This window comes from Doryrhamphus excisus, chromosome 1 (genome assembly GCF_030265055.1).
Source record: "Doryrhamphus excisus isolate RoL2022-K1 chromosome 1, RoL_Dexc_1.0, whole genome shotgun sequence".
Taxonomy (NCBI): Eukaryota; Metazoa; Chordata; class Actinopteri; order Syngnathiformes; family Syngnathidae; genus Doryrhamphus; species Doryrhamphus excisus.
The window spans coordinates 4,263,137-4,276,897 of record NC_080466.1 but is presented as its reverse complement, the minus strand read 5'-3'; the positions used below and the strand labels follow the sequence as shown (position 1 = coordinate 4,276,897).

Below are 13,761 nucleotides of genomic sequence, written 5' to 3'. Positions count from 1 at the left end.
ACACGGGTGTTCTAAGGGCAATGAATCACACCGAGGGCAGAACTGCAATGACGTAAGAGCTCTTTGCTCCAACCTGCTCTTCCCTTTGCATGCCCTTCACACATTTTTGCTCAGACAAGTCCGCTGTGGGTGTTTGACGACAAAGCTCCACCGCCGTTTGTCCTCCTGGTTCTTCAGCAGGTGAGCATCCGTTCACCGCATCACAATAATAAGCCGAGTGCATCGCTTCGTGACACCTGGCTGCGTCGCAGCAGATCAACGCCATGTCTCCTACGAGTGCCGTCATTGGTTGTGTCACCGTATTGGGGGCTCTCTTGTGGCTCCCTTCATCCTGGCTCAGCACCATATTAGCTGTACTTGGAGTCTACATGGTCTGGCGAGGCTCCCGGAAGTTCATCCACGTGGCTCTGTACACCTTCAAAAGAGACTTTCTGTAACGTCGACATTATTTTTTCCTCTTATATGCTACTTTTTATTTTAACCCGTTGTGTTTACAATTTTACTTTATTTCTGCATTATAGATGTCTGCTTATTTTACTGCGAGTGAAGTTTGCCATGTACCAAAATACCCGAAAAAGGAGAACCATACCTACCTTGTTTGACAAGATGGCAGCACAGCACCCAGACAAACCCGCCCTTATCTTTGAGCCCACAGGAGAGGTGAGTTAAAGCCACTTCAAATCTGTAATGTATTTATTTTATTAACTTTAATACATGACAATAGCAAATACTATGCCATTTTTTTTAATTGTCCATTGAGGAAGTTGAGCTCTATGAAATCTGCGTTGGCCAACAAGGCTCAAACACAGAAATGATCCGAAACCGAAAACACACAACACCATAAAACACATGAATGAGAAAAATGCTGCACGTTCTCGTAACGAAACAGAAGTTAGCCAAACCCAAGGGATGTCCGTCCTTAAATACAGGTCGTCTTTGTAGAATGAGTAATATGTTTTGTGATTTTGAGTGTCTGTGAACGTGACATGAGAACCGACTGTGTGTGTGTGGTTGTGTGCAGAGACGACACTTGACTTTGTTGATGTTGTCTTGGCGTGGTTCGATCAACAGTAGCTTGTTTTGTTTTAGTATTAAAGAGATTGTTGCTAGACCACCTCGTCGTCATCCTTAGACGTTAGAGTTCAATCTTCATCCTGCATGTCTCCTATCTATCCCTCAGGTCCGGTTCCCCCTAAAATGTCACTTTTGTTTTCCCTGAAGTCATCAAATTTCTTCACAGTAGCTACGTTGTCTTGCTGCTTGCTTGTTGGTTCCATTATTGTGGTAACTTAACAAGGAATACAATACTGTGGAATACAAATCAAATTGTATATAAATATATAAAATAGATAGATACTGTAAATACATACAGTCCATACTGGCAGAACACACACTGTGTGTAGGGCCACACAATCCAAGGGGGCGCATTCTCGGCAAATGCACAAAGCATGTGCATCACTGCCTTAAGGCATAGGCCACCTAACCTGTCTGAGGCAGAAGTTAAAAAAAGAGACAAGTAATCCGACACAAAAAAAACTATACTATGCTATTTTTGTTAACCTATTTTTTGTTTTTTTTTTAAGGTCTGGACTTTTAGGGAGCTTCAGGAGCAGTGCCATACCGTGGCGCACTGGGCGCTGGCACAAGAGTGGGCAGAGGGGGATGTGGTGGCATTGTTCATGGAAAGCCGCCTTCCAATGGTGGCTCTGTGGTTGGGTCTGGCAATGGTGGGAGTGGAGGTTGCGTTCATCAACAACAACCTGCGGCTGAATTCACTACAGCACTGTGTTAAAGTATCGGGGGCTCGTGCACTGGTGTTTGGGAGCGAGCTAAGTGAAGGTAGGAAAGTATAGCACTCAAAGGCCACTCCGTTAAGTATATCTGCATAGTCTAATGCAGGGGTGTCCAAACAGATTTGTACATATATAATCCACACAAGTGACGCACAAGTCAGGGAGGACCAAAACAATCTGATTTACAGTATCATCTTTGGTAGAAAGCTAAAATCATCACACAGCAACTTAATACCTTTGGGACTCACAAGTCAGGGAGGACCAGGCAGCTCTTTATTTGACAGCAACCAACAGTCCATATAAGTATAACAATCTGATTCACAGTATCATCTTTGGTAGAAAGCTAAAATCATCACACAGCAATTTAATACCTTTGGGACACACAAGTCAGGGAGGACCAGGCAGCTCTTTATTTGACAGCAACCAACAGTCCATATAAGTATAACAATCTGATTCACAGTATCATCTTTGGTAGAAAGCTAAAATCATCACACAGCAATTTAATACCTTTGGGACACACAAGTCAGGGAGGACCAGGCAGCTCTTTATTTGACAGAAACCAACAGTCCATATAACTATAGCAATCTGATTCACAGTATCATCTTTGGTAGAAAGCTAAAATCATCACACAGCAACTTAATACCTTTGGGACACACAAGTCAGGGAGGACCAGGCAGCTCTTTATTTGACAGCAACAAACAGTCCATATAACCATATAACAATCTGATTCACAGTATCATCTTTGGTAGAAAGCTAAAATCATCACACAGCAATTTAATACCTTTGGGACACACAAGTCAGGAAGGACTACACAGCTCTTTATTTAACAGCAACCAATAGTCCATACAACCATATAACAATCTGATTCACAGTATCATCTTTGGTAGAAGGCTAAAATCATCACACAACAACTTAATACCTTTGGGACACACAAGTCAGGGAGGACCAGGCAGCTCTTTATTTGACAGCAACAAACAGTCCATATAACCATATAACAATCTGATTCACAGTATCATCTTTGGTAGAAAGCTAAAATCATCACACAGCAACTTAATACCTTTGAGACACACAAGTCAGGGAGGACTAAGCAGCTCTTTATTTGACAGTAACCAACAGTCCATATAACAATCTGATTCACAGAATCATCTTTGGTAGAAAGCTAAAATCATCACACAATAACTTAACACCAAAAAGGTATCAATACGAGTTTAACATAAAAAACAACTACCAGTATTTTGATGAATGTGATACATTGTCCGGTATAGTAGTGTTATTAAGGGCATGTGTGTTTGTGTTTACATTAATGAGATTGGCACAGTATACTGTATGCATGCAGATTGTAGCGGGCCAAAAAAAAATATTTTTTTAATACAATATATTGTTATTATTATGGTAGTTGTAGGTTGCAGTGTGTGATATTATTCAAAAGTGAATAATCTGACTCATGTTCATTTTTACATATACGGTAGCTCTCGTAATGTCGTGGCATGAAGTTGAAGTCTAAATAACGTCTGCTTCTGTTCCAGCCGTGTTTGACCTAAGAGGGTCATTGCCCTCCAACATGGTTTTGTTCTGCAGCGGTGACCAATTGGATAAAGAGAAGCTCTGCGGTCTCAACGTTGAGAATGTGGACAATCTGCTGGCGTCGATGCCCAAGCACCCGCCAACCTACACTCTCAAAAAGGCATTCAATGGTGAGTATCAAACCGACGTTACATATTTGACTTATCACCAAGATCTGATTGCAACACCATTTTTTTAAAGCAAGCTTTTGCACGCCAGGGTAAACACACACATATTTTACTCCAAAACAAATAATGTAATATTTTACAAATTATTTGTGAAATTTCTGCCTGAAGTCTTACATTGAAAGTACTTTTCCTTTTCTTTTTTTTTCTCATTTTTTTTTCCTCACCATTTACATTTTTGTTCAACATTTTTCACATGATGTTCCAGACTTCACACATGTCAAGTCTTGCCTTGCATAGCCAGGCAGAAACTTTTGGGTACTGAAGGTGAGAGAAACGTGTAAAGGAATGATGGGGGAGGGTCTGGTTGCACCACACATATGGACACAAGTATCTACACGGTTAAATTACTCCAACAGCTTCCAGCTTCAGAAAGTGGGCCTGTGGGAATTAATGTCCATTAATCCAGAAGAACATTTTTTAGGTTGCTGAGGTTGCTTGTTGTAGTTCATCCAAAAAGTATTACACAGATATTTCAAGATCTTCCAAACTAAACTCTATCTTTGCAGACATTAGTTAGACATTAGTCTCTCCCGCGGGCGGCACGGTGGTCTAGGGGTTAGCACGCAGACCTCACAGCTAGGAGACCAGGGTTCAATCCCACCCTCGGGCATCTCTGTGTGGAGTTTGCATGTTTGCATATGTGTTCATTCCGGGGTTGCACGGTGGTCGTGTGGTTAGCGCGCAGACCTAACAGCTACGAAACCAGGGTTCAATTCCACCCTCGGCCATCTCTGTGTGGAGTTTGCATAGGTATGAATGTGAGTGTGAATGGTTGTTTGTCTATATGTGCCCTGTGATTGGCTGGCTGGCGACCAGTCCAGGGTGTACCCCGCCTCTCGCCCGAAGACAGCTGGGATAGGCTCCAGCACCTCCCACATTCCAAAAACATGCTAGGTTAATTGGCGACTCCAAATTGTCCATAGGTATGAATGGGCGACCCTCGTGAGGAAAAGCGGTAGAAAATGAATGAATGAATGTGTTCATTCCGGGGCTGCACGGCGGTCGTGTGGTTAGTGCGCAGACCTCACAGCTAGGAAACCAGGGTTCAATTCCACCCTCTGTGTGCATGCGTGGGTTTTCTCCGGGTACTCCGGTTTCCTCCCACATTCCAAAAACATGCTAGGTTAATTGGTGACTCCAAATTGTCCATAGGTATGAATGTGAGTGTGAATGGTTGTTTGTCTATATGTGCCCTGTGATTGGCTGGCGACCAGTCCAGGGTGTACCCCGCCTTACGCCCGAAGACAGCTGGGATACGCTCCAGCACCCCCCGCGACCCTCGTGAGGAAAAGCGGTAATGAATGAATGAATAGTCTCTCCCGCTTACAGTTAGTCCAGAACTCTGCGGCACGGCTTTTAACAGGAACCAAAAAAGGGAGAGCACATCACCCCAATTCTGGCCTCCCTACATTGGTTGCCTGTTCGTTTTAGGATTGATTTTAAGATTTTATTGTTTGTTTTTATGGCGTTGAATGGGCTGGCCCCCAAATACGTACATCTCGGACCTCATCCAAGTTTACTCTCCAGCTCGGTCACTGAGGTCCGAGAGCCTTTTCTGTGGTTGGCCCCAAACTATGGAACTCTCTGCCCTCCCAAGTAAAAAAGGCCCCCAACATCGAAAGCTTTAAGTCTCGTCTTAAAACCCACTTTTATTCTCTGGTTTTTAACTCGGAGTGAGTCGTATGGTCCTGTGTCTTTTAGTTCTTCGTTTTTATTGTAATTGGTTTTATTTTTTATACTTTTATTGCTTTGTTTCTTGTTTTTAATATTTTAATATCTATTTTATTATTTTATTTCTTAAATGCTCTTTTAGTTTTGGATTATTACTTTTTATTTTTACTAGTCTGTGCAGCACTTTGGAAACTCTGTTTATAAAATGTGCTATATAAATAAAGTGGATTGGATTGGATTAGTTTGTACACAGGCTGCACAGTGGACAAAGTGGTTAGCGCGCAGGCCTCACAGCTAGGAGACCCGAGTTCAATTCCACCCTCGGCCATCTCTGTGTGGAGTTTGCATGTTCTCCCCGTGCATGCGTGGGTTTTCTCCGGGTACTCCGGTTTCCTCCCACATTCCAAAAACGTGCTAGGTTCATTGGCGACTCCAAATTGTCCATAGGTATGAATGTGAGTGTGAATGGTTGTTTGCCCTGTGATGTAAACACTTCTGGATTCATGGTGTAGAAATTTTGATGCGCTACATTGACGTGCTATGCTAAAGCTACTGAGGGTGTCAGAATGCCCGCTGATGTTTTGGAAGTTCAGTGTCAAGAATGGGGCCTTCGACTACAGGAGGCAAGTTTATTCATTGTGCACAGATCATCTCTTTCAGCAAATAAAATAGGGATGCCATATAAAATAGCTCACATTAAGCATAGCTGTGGCAATACAGTACCTCACCTCAAATATCCAGTCAATATTAGCCTGTGTACTTTTCATAGACAAACCTTTCACATGTTGTTTGTTTGATATTCTCCACCCAGCCCAGGTTAGTGCATCTTTGAGGGACTCCTGCATCACACTCTCACTAACACATAAACAACACCCAATATGGAAATGTTTTTTCACGAGCTTTTCAAAAGTAAACATTCTTTTTGAATGTGTACTCGTGTGGAAAGAAGCTTCAACTGGACTGTCCAGTCGATTGGATGTCTACAAGATGGATTCAATTCTCTGAGAAAACTTCATAATATTTATATTCAAGTTGTTGTTTGGTATCTACAGCGGGGCCGTACGGTGGAAGTGGTTAGCATGTCGGCCTCACAGTCAGGAGATTGGGAAGACCTGGGTTCTTGTGGGTTTTCTACAGGTACTCCGGTTTCCTCCCACATTCCAAAAACATGCTAGGTTAATTGGTGACTCCAAATTGTCCATAGGTATGAATGTGAGTGTGAATGGTTGTTTGTCTATATGTGCCCTGTGATTGGCTGGCCACCAGTCCAGGGTGTACCCCGCCTCTCTCGCCAAAAGACAGCTGGGATAGGCTCCAGCATACCCCCGCAGCCCTAGTGAGGATAAGCATCATAGACAATGGATGGATGGATAATATTAATTACCATATAATTAGCATATCGACAATTTATCAAGTAGCCCACAGCTAGGAGACCCGAGTTCAATTCCTCCCTCGGCCATCTCTGAGTGGAGTTTGCATATTCTCCCTGTGCATGCGTGGGTTTTCTCCGGGTATTCCAGTTTCCTCTCACATTCCAAAAACATGCTAGGTTAATTGGCTCCAACTCCAAATTGTCCATAGGTATGAATGTGAGTGTGAATGGTTGTTTGTGTATGTGTGCCCTGTGATTGGCTGGCGACCAGTCCAGGGTGTACCCCACCTCTCTCCCAAAGAAAGCTGGGTGTGAGGGAGCTGCCAATCCTCCCTCGCACTGGGATAGGTTCCAGCATTCCCGCAACCTTAGTGAGGATAAAAAAAGGAATGGATGGGCATCGGAATCGAGAATTATTAGCAACCAGAATCAAAATGAGAAATATGAATTGGAACCGGATTCGTTCAAATTAAGATCAAGCTCGCCTGTGACCCTGAACCAAATAAGTGATAAGGAAATGAATGAATGAATATATCTTCATCCATATTTTGTTTAAATGCTGCATTCTAAATGTTAATACATTATGTGCTTTATAGAATTATTGATGAGCTCTATTGACCTTTATTCCCATCTCTTTTCCTTTTACTGTATGTAGACAGACTTTTCTACATTTACACATCAGGGACAACAGGAATGCCAAAGGCTGCAGTGGTGGTGCACAGTCGGTGAGTTTGTTTTTTTTACTTACAGGATTAAAATAAGAATGAAATCAAACCGGAAAAAAAACTTGTGGAAAGTGGACAAATATGGCACACAAACAAATACAGTGGATCACTGCACATTTGCGATTCAGCATTCACTGTCATGCAATTTCAAAGATTTTGGGGATAGATTTATACCAAAAATCTTAATTTTTTTTTTTTTTGCAATTTGTTTGGTGGCCTTGAACACACCATAGCTCCAATATAACTCCAATCCCATCTGTTGATCAATTCAAAAGTGGTGAGTATCTGTACATTTTCTCATTTAAAATGCGTTTAATAAGTCTGTGAGCACTTATTATTATATTATATTTGCACAGGTGGCCAATAACAGACCTAGTTCTTGCATATAGAAAAGCAAGTTTATTTTTCTGTAACAGGATTGTAGTAGCTATTAGTTAGTACTCCTTGCGACGTACTAAAATGTGTCATATTGTAATCATTACCATTCATTAATATTAACACTGATAGAGAAACTGCACATTTCAAAGCAGGCATCTGTTGTGATACCAGACAGATAAAAAAAATCACACTCCCTAGTATTACCTGTTTCATCAGGTATTACCGGATTGCCGCCTTTGGTTTCCACGCTTTCGGTTTACGACATGATGACATCATCTACGACTGCCTTCCGCTGTATCACTCTGCAGGTGGGTCAGTATACTGCACAATTATGTCAGAATTAATTTATATTTCTTTCATTTTAATTGTTTTCAAGTGAAATGACCAAAGGCTAAAGTAAAAGTTATAGTCCGGTGTATTTGTTTGCAGGCACGATCATGGGTGTAGGTCAATGTTTGCTCTTTGGTTTAACCGTTGTCATCAGAAGAAAGTTCTCAGCCAGCAGGTTCTGGGATGACTGTATCAAACATAATTGCACCGTGAGTATAATTTATTGATAACAGCAAAATATCTTTTATTTTTGATGGGCTCCAGTCATTGTATTGTAATTGCAGGTAATCCAGTACATAGGGGAGATTTGCCGCTACCTTTTAGCCCAGCCGGTACGCGCATCTGAGGCTCATCATCAGGTCCGTGTCGCTATCGGTAATGGCCTCCGTCCATCTGTGTGGGAGGAGTTTGTTGAGAGATTTGGAATCAAACACGTTGGAGAATTTTACGGTGCAACAGAGTGCAACTGCAGCCTCATCAACATCGATGGAACGGTGCGTTGCTGTATATTTCAATTTGAAAAGCGCTTCCCGTCACACGACAATGATTTTTATTTGTATATCTGTTCAGGTGGGTTCGTGCGGTTTCAACAGCCGTATCCTGCCCAGTTTTTATCCCATCAGCCTGATGAGGGTGGAGGAAGACAGTCGAGAGATGCTACGTGATGCACGGGGACTCTGTATTCCCTGTCAGCCTGGTAGAAGCTAGAATTGGTTCCTTCATTAGTCCTAATCCATTCATTTATTTTCTGCCGCTTTTTCCTCACGGGGGTCGCGGGGGTGCTGGAGCCTATCCCAGCTGTCTTCGGGCGAGAGGCGGGGTACACCCTGGACTGGTCGCCAGCCAATCACAGGGCACATATAGACAAACAACCATTCACACTCACATTCATACCTATGGACAATTTGGAGTCGCCAATTAACCTAGCATGTTTTTGGAATGTGGGAGGAAACCGGAGTACCCGGAAAAAACCCACGCATGCACGGGGAGAACATGCAAACTCCACACAGAGATGGCCGAGGGTGGGAATTGAACCCTGGTCTCCTAGCTGTGAGGTCTGTGCGCTAACCACTCGACCGCTGTGCCGCTAGTCCTAATCCAATAAGATCAAATACATGCGTTAGTATATATCAGTTGTTGTTGTTTTTTTTTTGGGGGGGGGGGGGGGGCAAATATATGAAACATTACAGTGCATTTCTTACATCAAGCAAAATATAACACTTTCCATTATTTACATTTGTATTCAGCTTTCTGATCACAAGCCCAAAATTTAAATATATTAATTTAAATATAAAAATATCATTATCATTATTATCATTGGCGGCACGGCGGTCGAGTGGTTAGCACGCAGACCTCACAGCTAGGAGACCAGGGTTCAATTCCACCCTTGGCCATCTGTGTGTGGAGTTTGCATGTTCTCCCCGTGCATGTGTGGGTTTTCTCCGGGTACTCCGGTTTCCTCCCACATTCCAAAAACATGCTAGGTTAATTGGCGACTCCAAATTGTCCATAGGTATGAATGTGAGTGTGAATGGTTGTTTGTCTATATGTGCCCTGTGATTGGCTGGCGACCAGTCCAGGGTGTACCCCGCCTCTCGCCCAAAGACAGCTGGGATAGGCTCCAGCACTCCCCGCGACCCTTGTGAGGAAAAGCGGTAGAAAATGAATGAATGAATAATATCTGACAGGGCTGCACACCACACGAGTGGTTTGCGCGCAGGCCACACAACAAGGAGACCCGAGTTCGATTCCAACCTCAGCCATCTCTGTGTGGAGTTTGCATGTTCTCCCTGTGCATGCCCGGGTTTTCTCCGGGTATTCCAGTTTCCTCTCACATTCCAAAAAAAAAAACATGCTAGGTTAATTAGCGACTCCAAATTGTCCATAGGTATGAATGTGAGTGTGAATGGTTGTTTGTCTATATGTGCCCTGTGATTGGCTGGCGACCAGTCCGAAGACAGCTGGGATAGGCTCCAGCACCCCTCATGAGGAAAAAGCGGTAGAAAATGAATGAATTATTATCATTATTGTTATAATGTTTATCATTATAACCATCATTATAATCATCATTAATATTACCATTTCCATCATTTTCATTCCACCAAGATCAAATACAGCTGTGTTAGTATAAAATATCGGTTGTTCTTCTCTATGTGGTTCCAGGTGAACCAGGAATGTTAGTAGGCCGAATCAACCACAAGGACCCACTCAGGAGATTTGATGGATATGCTGATGAAGAGTCCACCAACAAGAAAATAGCCCACAGCGTCTTCAGGATGGGGGATTCTGCCTATGTCACAGGCACGCTGTGGTTTGTCTTTTTTTAAAGATACTCAGCTTCTTGGGAATGGAAATACACTTACTAATCATAATGGTGATGATGTAATACAAGAACTCAACTTGAAGGACTCATATCATATGTCGTTACCATGTGTCATAGTCAACATGACATCAGAATATTCATATTCTGATATTCTGACAATATAGTCCAAATGCTTCAGGGTGTACCCCACCTTTTGCAAAATGTCAGCTGTGATAGGATTCATTTTGTTTATTCATCCATAAAAGGTCAGAGGGGGTTGAGGTCAGGGCTTTGAAGTTTCTTCACAATAAACTCATCCAAGCATGCTTTTATGGATCTTGAACATGCTGGAACAGAAAACAAGCCTTGTTGAAGCTGTTCCCACAAGCATGTCAAATTGTCCAAAATGTCTTAATTAGATAACATATGGATCTCATCTAAGCCCTAATTGATTAATTTATATTTATCGCAACAATTAAATCACTTGATTTCATTTTAAAAGAAGGTGTTCTGTCACGCCGATATGCTAACAAACGCTGCTTGTGTGTCAGTCATTTTGTATTTTTGCCCTTTTATTATCTCCCAGGTGATGTCCTGGTGATGGACGATTACGGTTACATGTACTTCAGGGACCGCTGTGGCGACACATTCCGCTGGCGAGGGGAGAATGTTTCGACCACAGAGGTGGAGGGCGTCCTCAGCGGCTTGCTGGGACACACCGATGTCGCCGTCTATGGAGTTTGTGTGCCAGGTAGAGTTGGGGCAACATTCAACAGGGCTCACGTTAAAAAAAGAAAGATGGCCGACCAATGGTGCATCTTATAGAGTAGACTCCAATATTCATGCATTCTGTCATGATCAAACCTGTCAACCCTCCTTTGTCCTTCTTTTCTGTCGTCCTCATGTTTAAATAACTTCCTGTATGTACATTTCTGTAACATTTTGCAGTGGTCATGTGATTTATACAGATGTTGGCACTGATGTTTGCGCCATTCCAATCCATAATGTGATTTTTTCTTTTGCAAGCTCAGCTTTATGTTTGGTTGCTGTTTCCTTCTTCTAACATTCTGTCCTATGTTCCTTTTGACTTACGTTGAATTCACTCCCTTTCCCTAATATACACATTTACCATACATTAAAACAGCGGCATGGCTGCACGGTGGTCTAGTGGTTAGCGCGCAGACCTCACAGCTAGGAGACCCGAGTTCAATCCCACCCTCGGCCATCTCTGTGTGGAGTTTGCATGTTCTCCCCGTGCATGCGTGGGTTTTCTCCGGGTACTCCGGTTTCCTCCCACATTCCAAAAACATGCTAGGTTAATTAGCGACTCCAAATTGTCCATAGGTATGAATGTGAGTGTGAATGGTTGTTTGTCTATATGTGCGCTGTGATTGGCTGGCGACCAATCCAGGGTTTACCCTGCCTCTCGTTCAAAGACAGCTCACCCTTAATCCAAATGAGAACAAGCGGTATAGAAAATAGATGGATGGATCCATTTTTAAAGCAATGCGTTTAGAATATTTGCAAGTTTTTTTGTTCAATTTTATTTCTAAAATGTGTCACGGACCACAAATGGCACCTGGGCTGCACTTTGGACACCCGTGGCTGATCTGGTATGAATGATTTTGGTATTAAATACATACATCTGGTCTATGTTTGTGTACCATTTCTAATGATCACAAACCAGCCAGCCAATCACAGGGCACATATAGACAAACAACCATTCACACTCACATTCATACCTATGGACAATTTGGAGTCGCCAATTAACCTAGCATGTTTTTGGAATGTGGGAGGAAACCGGAGTACCCGGAGAAAACCCACGCATGCACGGGGAGAACATGCAAACTCCAAAGTACTGTTAAAATATCATCTTGTCTGATTCTCGTGAACCCAAAATTGTGTATCATGACACCCCTCACCTCCATATTTTGAGGTTGCCATCCTGGCATATGGGACACCACAAAGGATAGCTGACTGTCCTTTCACAACCTGTGAATGTGTGTGTGTGTGTGTGTGTGTGTGTGCACAGGTGTGGAAGGTAAGGCGGGTATGGCAGCAATAGCTCACACAGGAGACCACTTTGACCTTGATGCCTTCCTGACCGCTGTACAAAAAGCCCTCGCCTCCTATGCTCGTCCTTTCTTCCTGCGACTCACGCCAGCTGTGGACACGACAGGTGGGACCACAAAGGAAGACACACACACACACACACATACACTCACATACAGTATTTGGGGGGGAGAAAAATAAAAATCAACTTGTTTTTCGGCTTCATCTTCAGGCACCTTTAAGATTCAAAAGACGCGTCTGCAAAAGGAAGGTTACAAGCCACAAAACTCAGAAGAAAAGATCTACTTTCTAAACAGCAGCGTTGGACGTTACGAGGCGGTTACCGATGAACTATTTGACGCCATCATGGAGGGACGTGTACGACTATGAGTTTGAAGGCACTTTCTTCTATCCTCATGGGAGTCATATTCTGTAGAAACAACAATAATATATTGGTAGAATTAAGAATGAACAGTCCAAGAGGTCGATTATCAACATATGCATTATTATGTCTTTATAGTGTCTGATGCTTGCTTTGCAGGCTTTATGTGTGAGAGCACTCTCACAATTTGAGTGTGTTCTTGTCCTCGGGTTCTCCTAAATACTGTATGAATGAACAACTCAAGACATCTGTTTGCCATGTCTATTTACAGAGGATGAGAAAATACTGGAGCTGTGGTCTCTGAGGAAAGCTTACAGATGAAATGTTATGCAACATCTCCTCCGAGATGTCTGCTCTACCTTGATATCTGCGAGCAACTGTTTGGCTTTAACAGCAATAGGCAGGCAGATTGCGTATACAGTACAGTACATTTCCAGAAATACCAAGCTAATGTAATTAACTGATGGAAAATGTCACTCCAATAAAGCCTGTCTGAGTTATGTTGCTGCATTACCACCATACGCCACATCATCTTGTTGATTTCGCTTCTGATCTCTGATCAACATTTACAAAAAAAAGTTTGATCAAAAATGTATGAATCCAGGTTTCGGCCCTAAATATGCCTCGTGCACTTATTTGATAAATTTAAAGCATACAATGAATAAGCACTCGCCACTAATGGATGGCTGGTGATCCATATTGCTTGTCCGTTGAAATTCCATTTGAGAATTAGGATCATATATTAACTTGTGCTGCAGAATTGAAGGTCAAAGCTTATTAAATCCTACCCCTCCATCTGGTACTTTTACAATCAGTAACTGTTACATTTGTTCACTTCCTGCTTTCCATTTTACATTTTTTTTCGTTTTTTTTTTTAAATAATGCACCTCCGTTCACTTCGAACAAAGTGCAAAATCTCACTGCGTGATGAAAAAACATTATCAGTGAAGCAGAGCCACGTAAACATAGACAAATTGTGGTCTTTCTAATGGTGATAGGAGTCCT

The 13,761-nt window shown here is 42.5% G+C and overlaps 1 protein-coding gene across 3 annotated transcripts; it reads left to right on the top strand.

Annotated features, from left to right (window-relative positions):
* The first annotated feature begins 42 nt into the window (after positions 1-42).
* Positions 43-13,506, top strand: LOC131140441 (long-chain fatty acid transport protein 1-like). 3 transcript variants are annotated; one of them, XM_058090878.1, is made up of 14 exons: positions 43-180; positions 255-433; positions 522-660; positions 1,584-1,839; positions 3,320-3,487; positions 7,243-7,312; positions 7,889-7,998; positions 8,120-8,229; positions 8,305-8,514; positions 8,591-8,717; positions 10,184-10,321; positions 10,909-11,073; positions 12,355-12,501; positions 12,607-13,505. In XM_058090878.1, the coding sequence occupies exons 2-14, from the start codon at positions 264-266 to the stop codon at positions 12,762-12,764; spliced, it is 1,968 nt and encodes a 655-aa protein (XP_057946861.1). In that variant the 5' UTR covers positions 43-180; positions 255-263; the 3' UTR covers positions 12,765-13,505. The 3 variants fall into 3 exon arrangements, with proteins under 3 accessions (XP_057946861.1, XP_057946853.1, XP_057946867.1); XM_058090870.1 differs by having other exon boundaries at positions 56-180; positions 252-433; positions 12,607-13,506; XM_058090884.1 differs by having other exon boundaries at positions 56-180; positions 252-433; positions 7,907-7,998; positions 12,607-13,501.
* Positions 13,507-13,761: the final 255 nt, after the last annotated feature.

What these genes read in the sequence shown, in the direction of transcription:
- LOC131140441 (XM_058090870.1), top strand. Translation starts at nt 264, where the DNA reads ATGTCTCCTACGAGTGCCGTCATTGGTTGTGTCACCGTATTGGGGGCT. An exon ending in TCTTTGAGCCCACAGGAGAG is followed by an intron (nt 661 to 1,583) that starts GTGAGTTAAAGC and finishes TTTTTTTTTAAG; the next exon opens with GTCTGGACTTTTAGGGAGCT. An exon ending in GGATTCTGCCTATGTCACAG is followed by an intron (nt 10,322 to 10,908) that starts GCACGCTGTGGT and finishes ATTATCTCCCAG; the next exon opens with GTGATGTCCTGGTGATGGAC.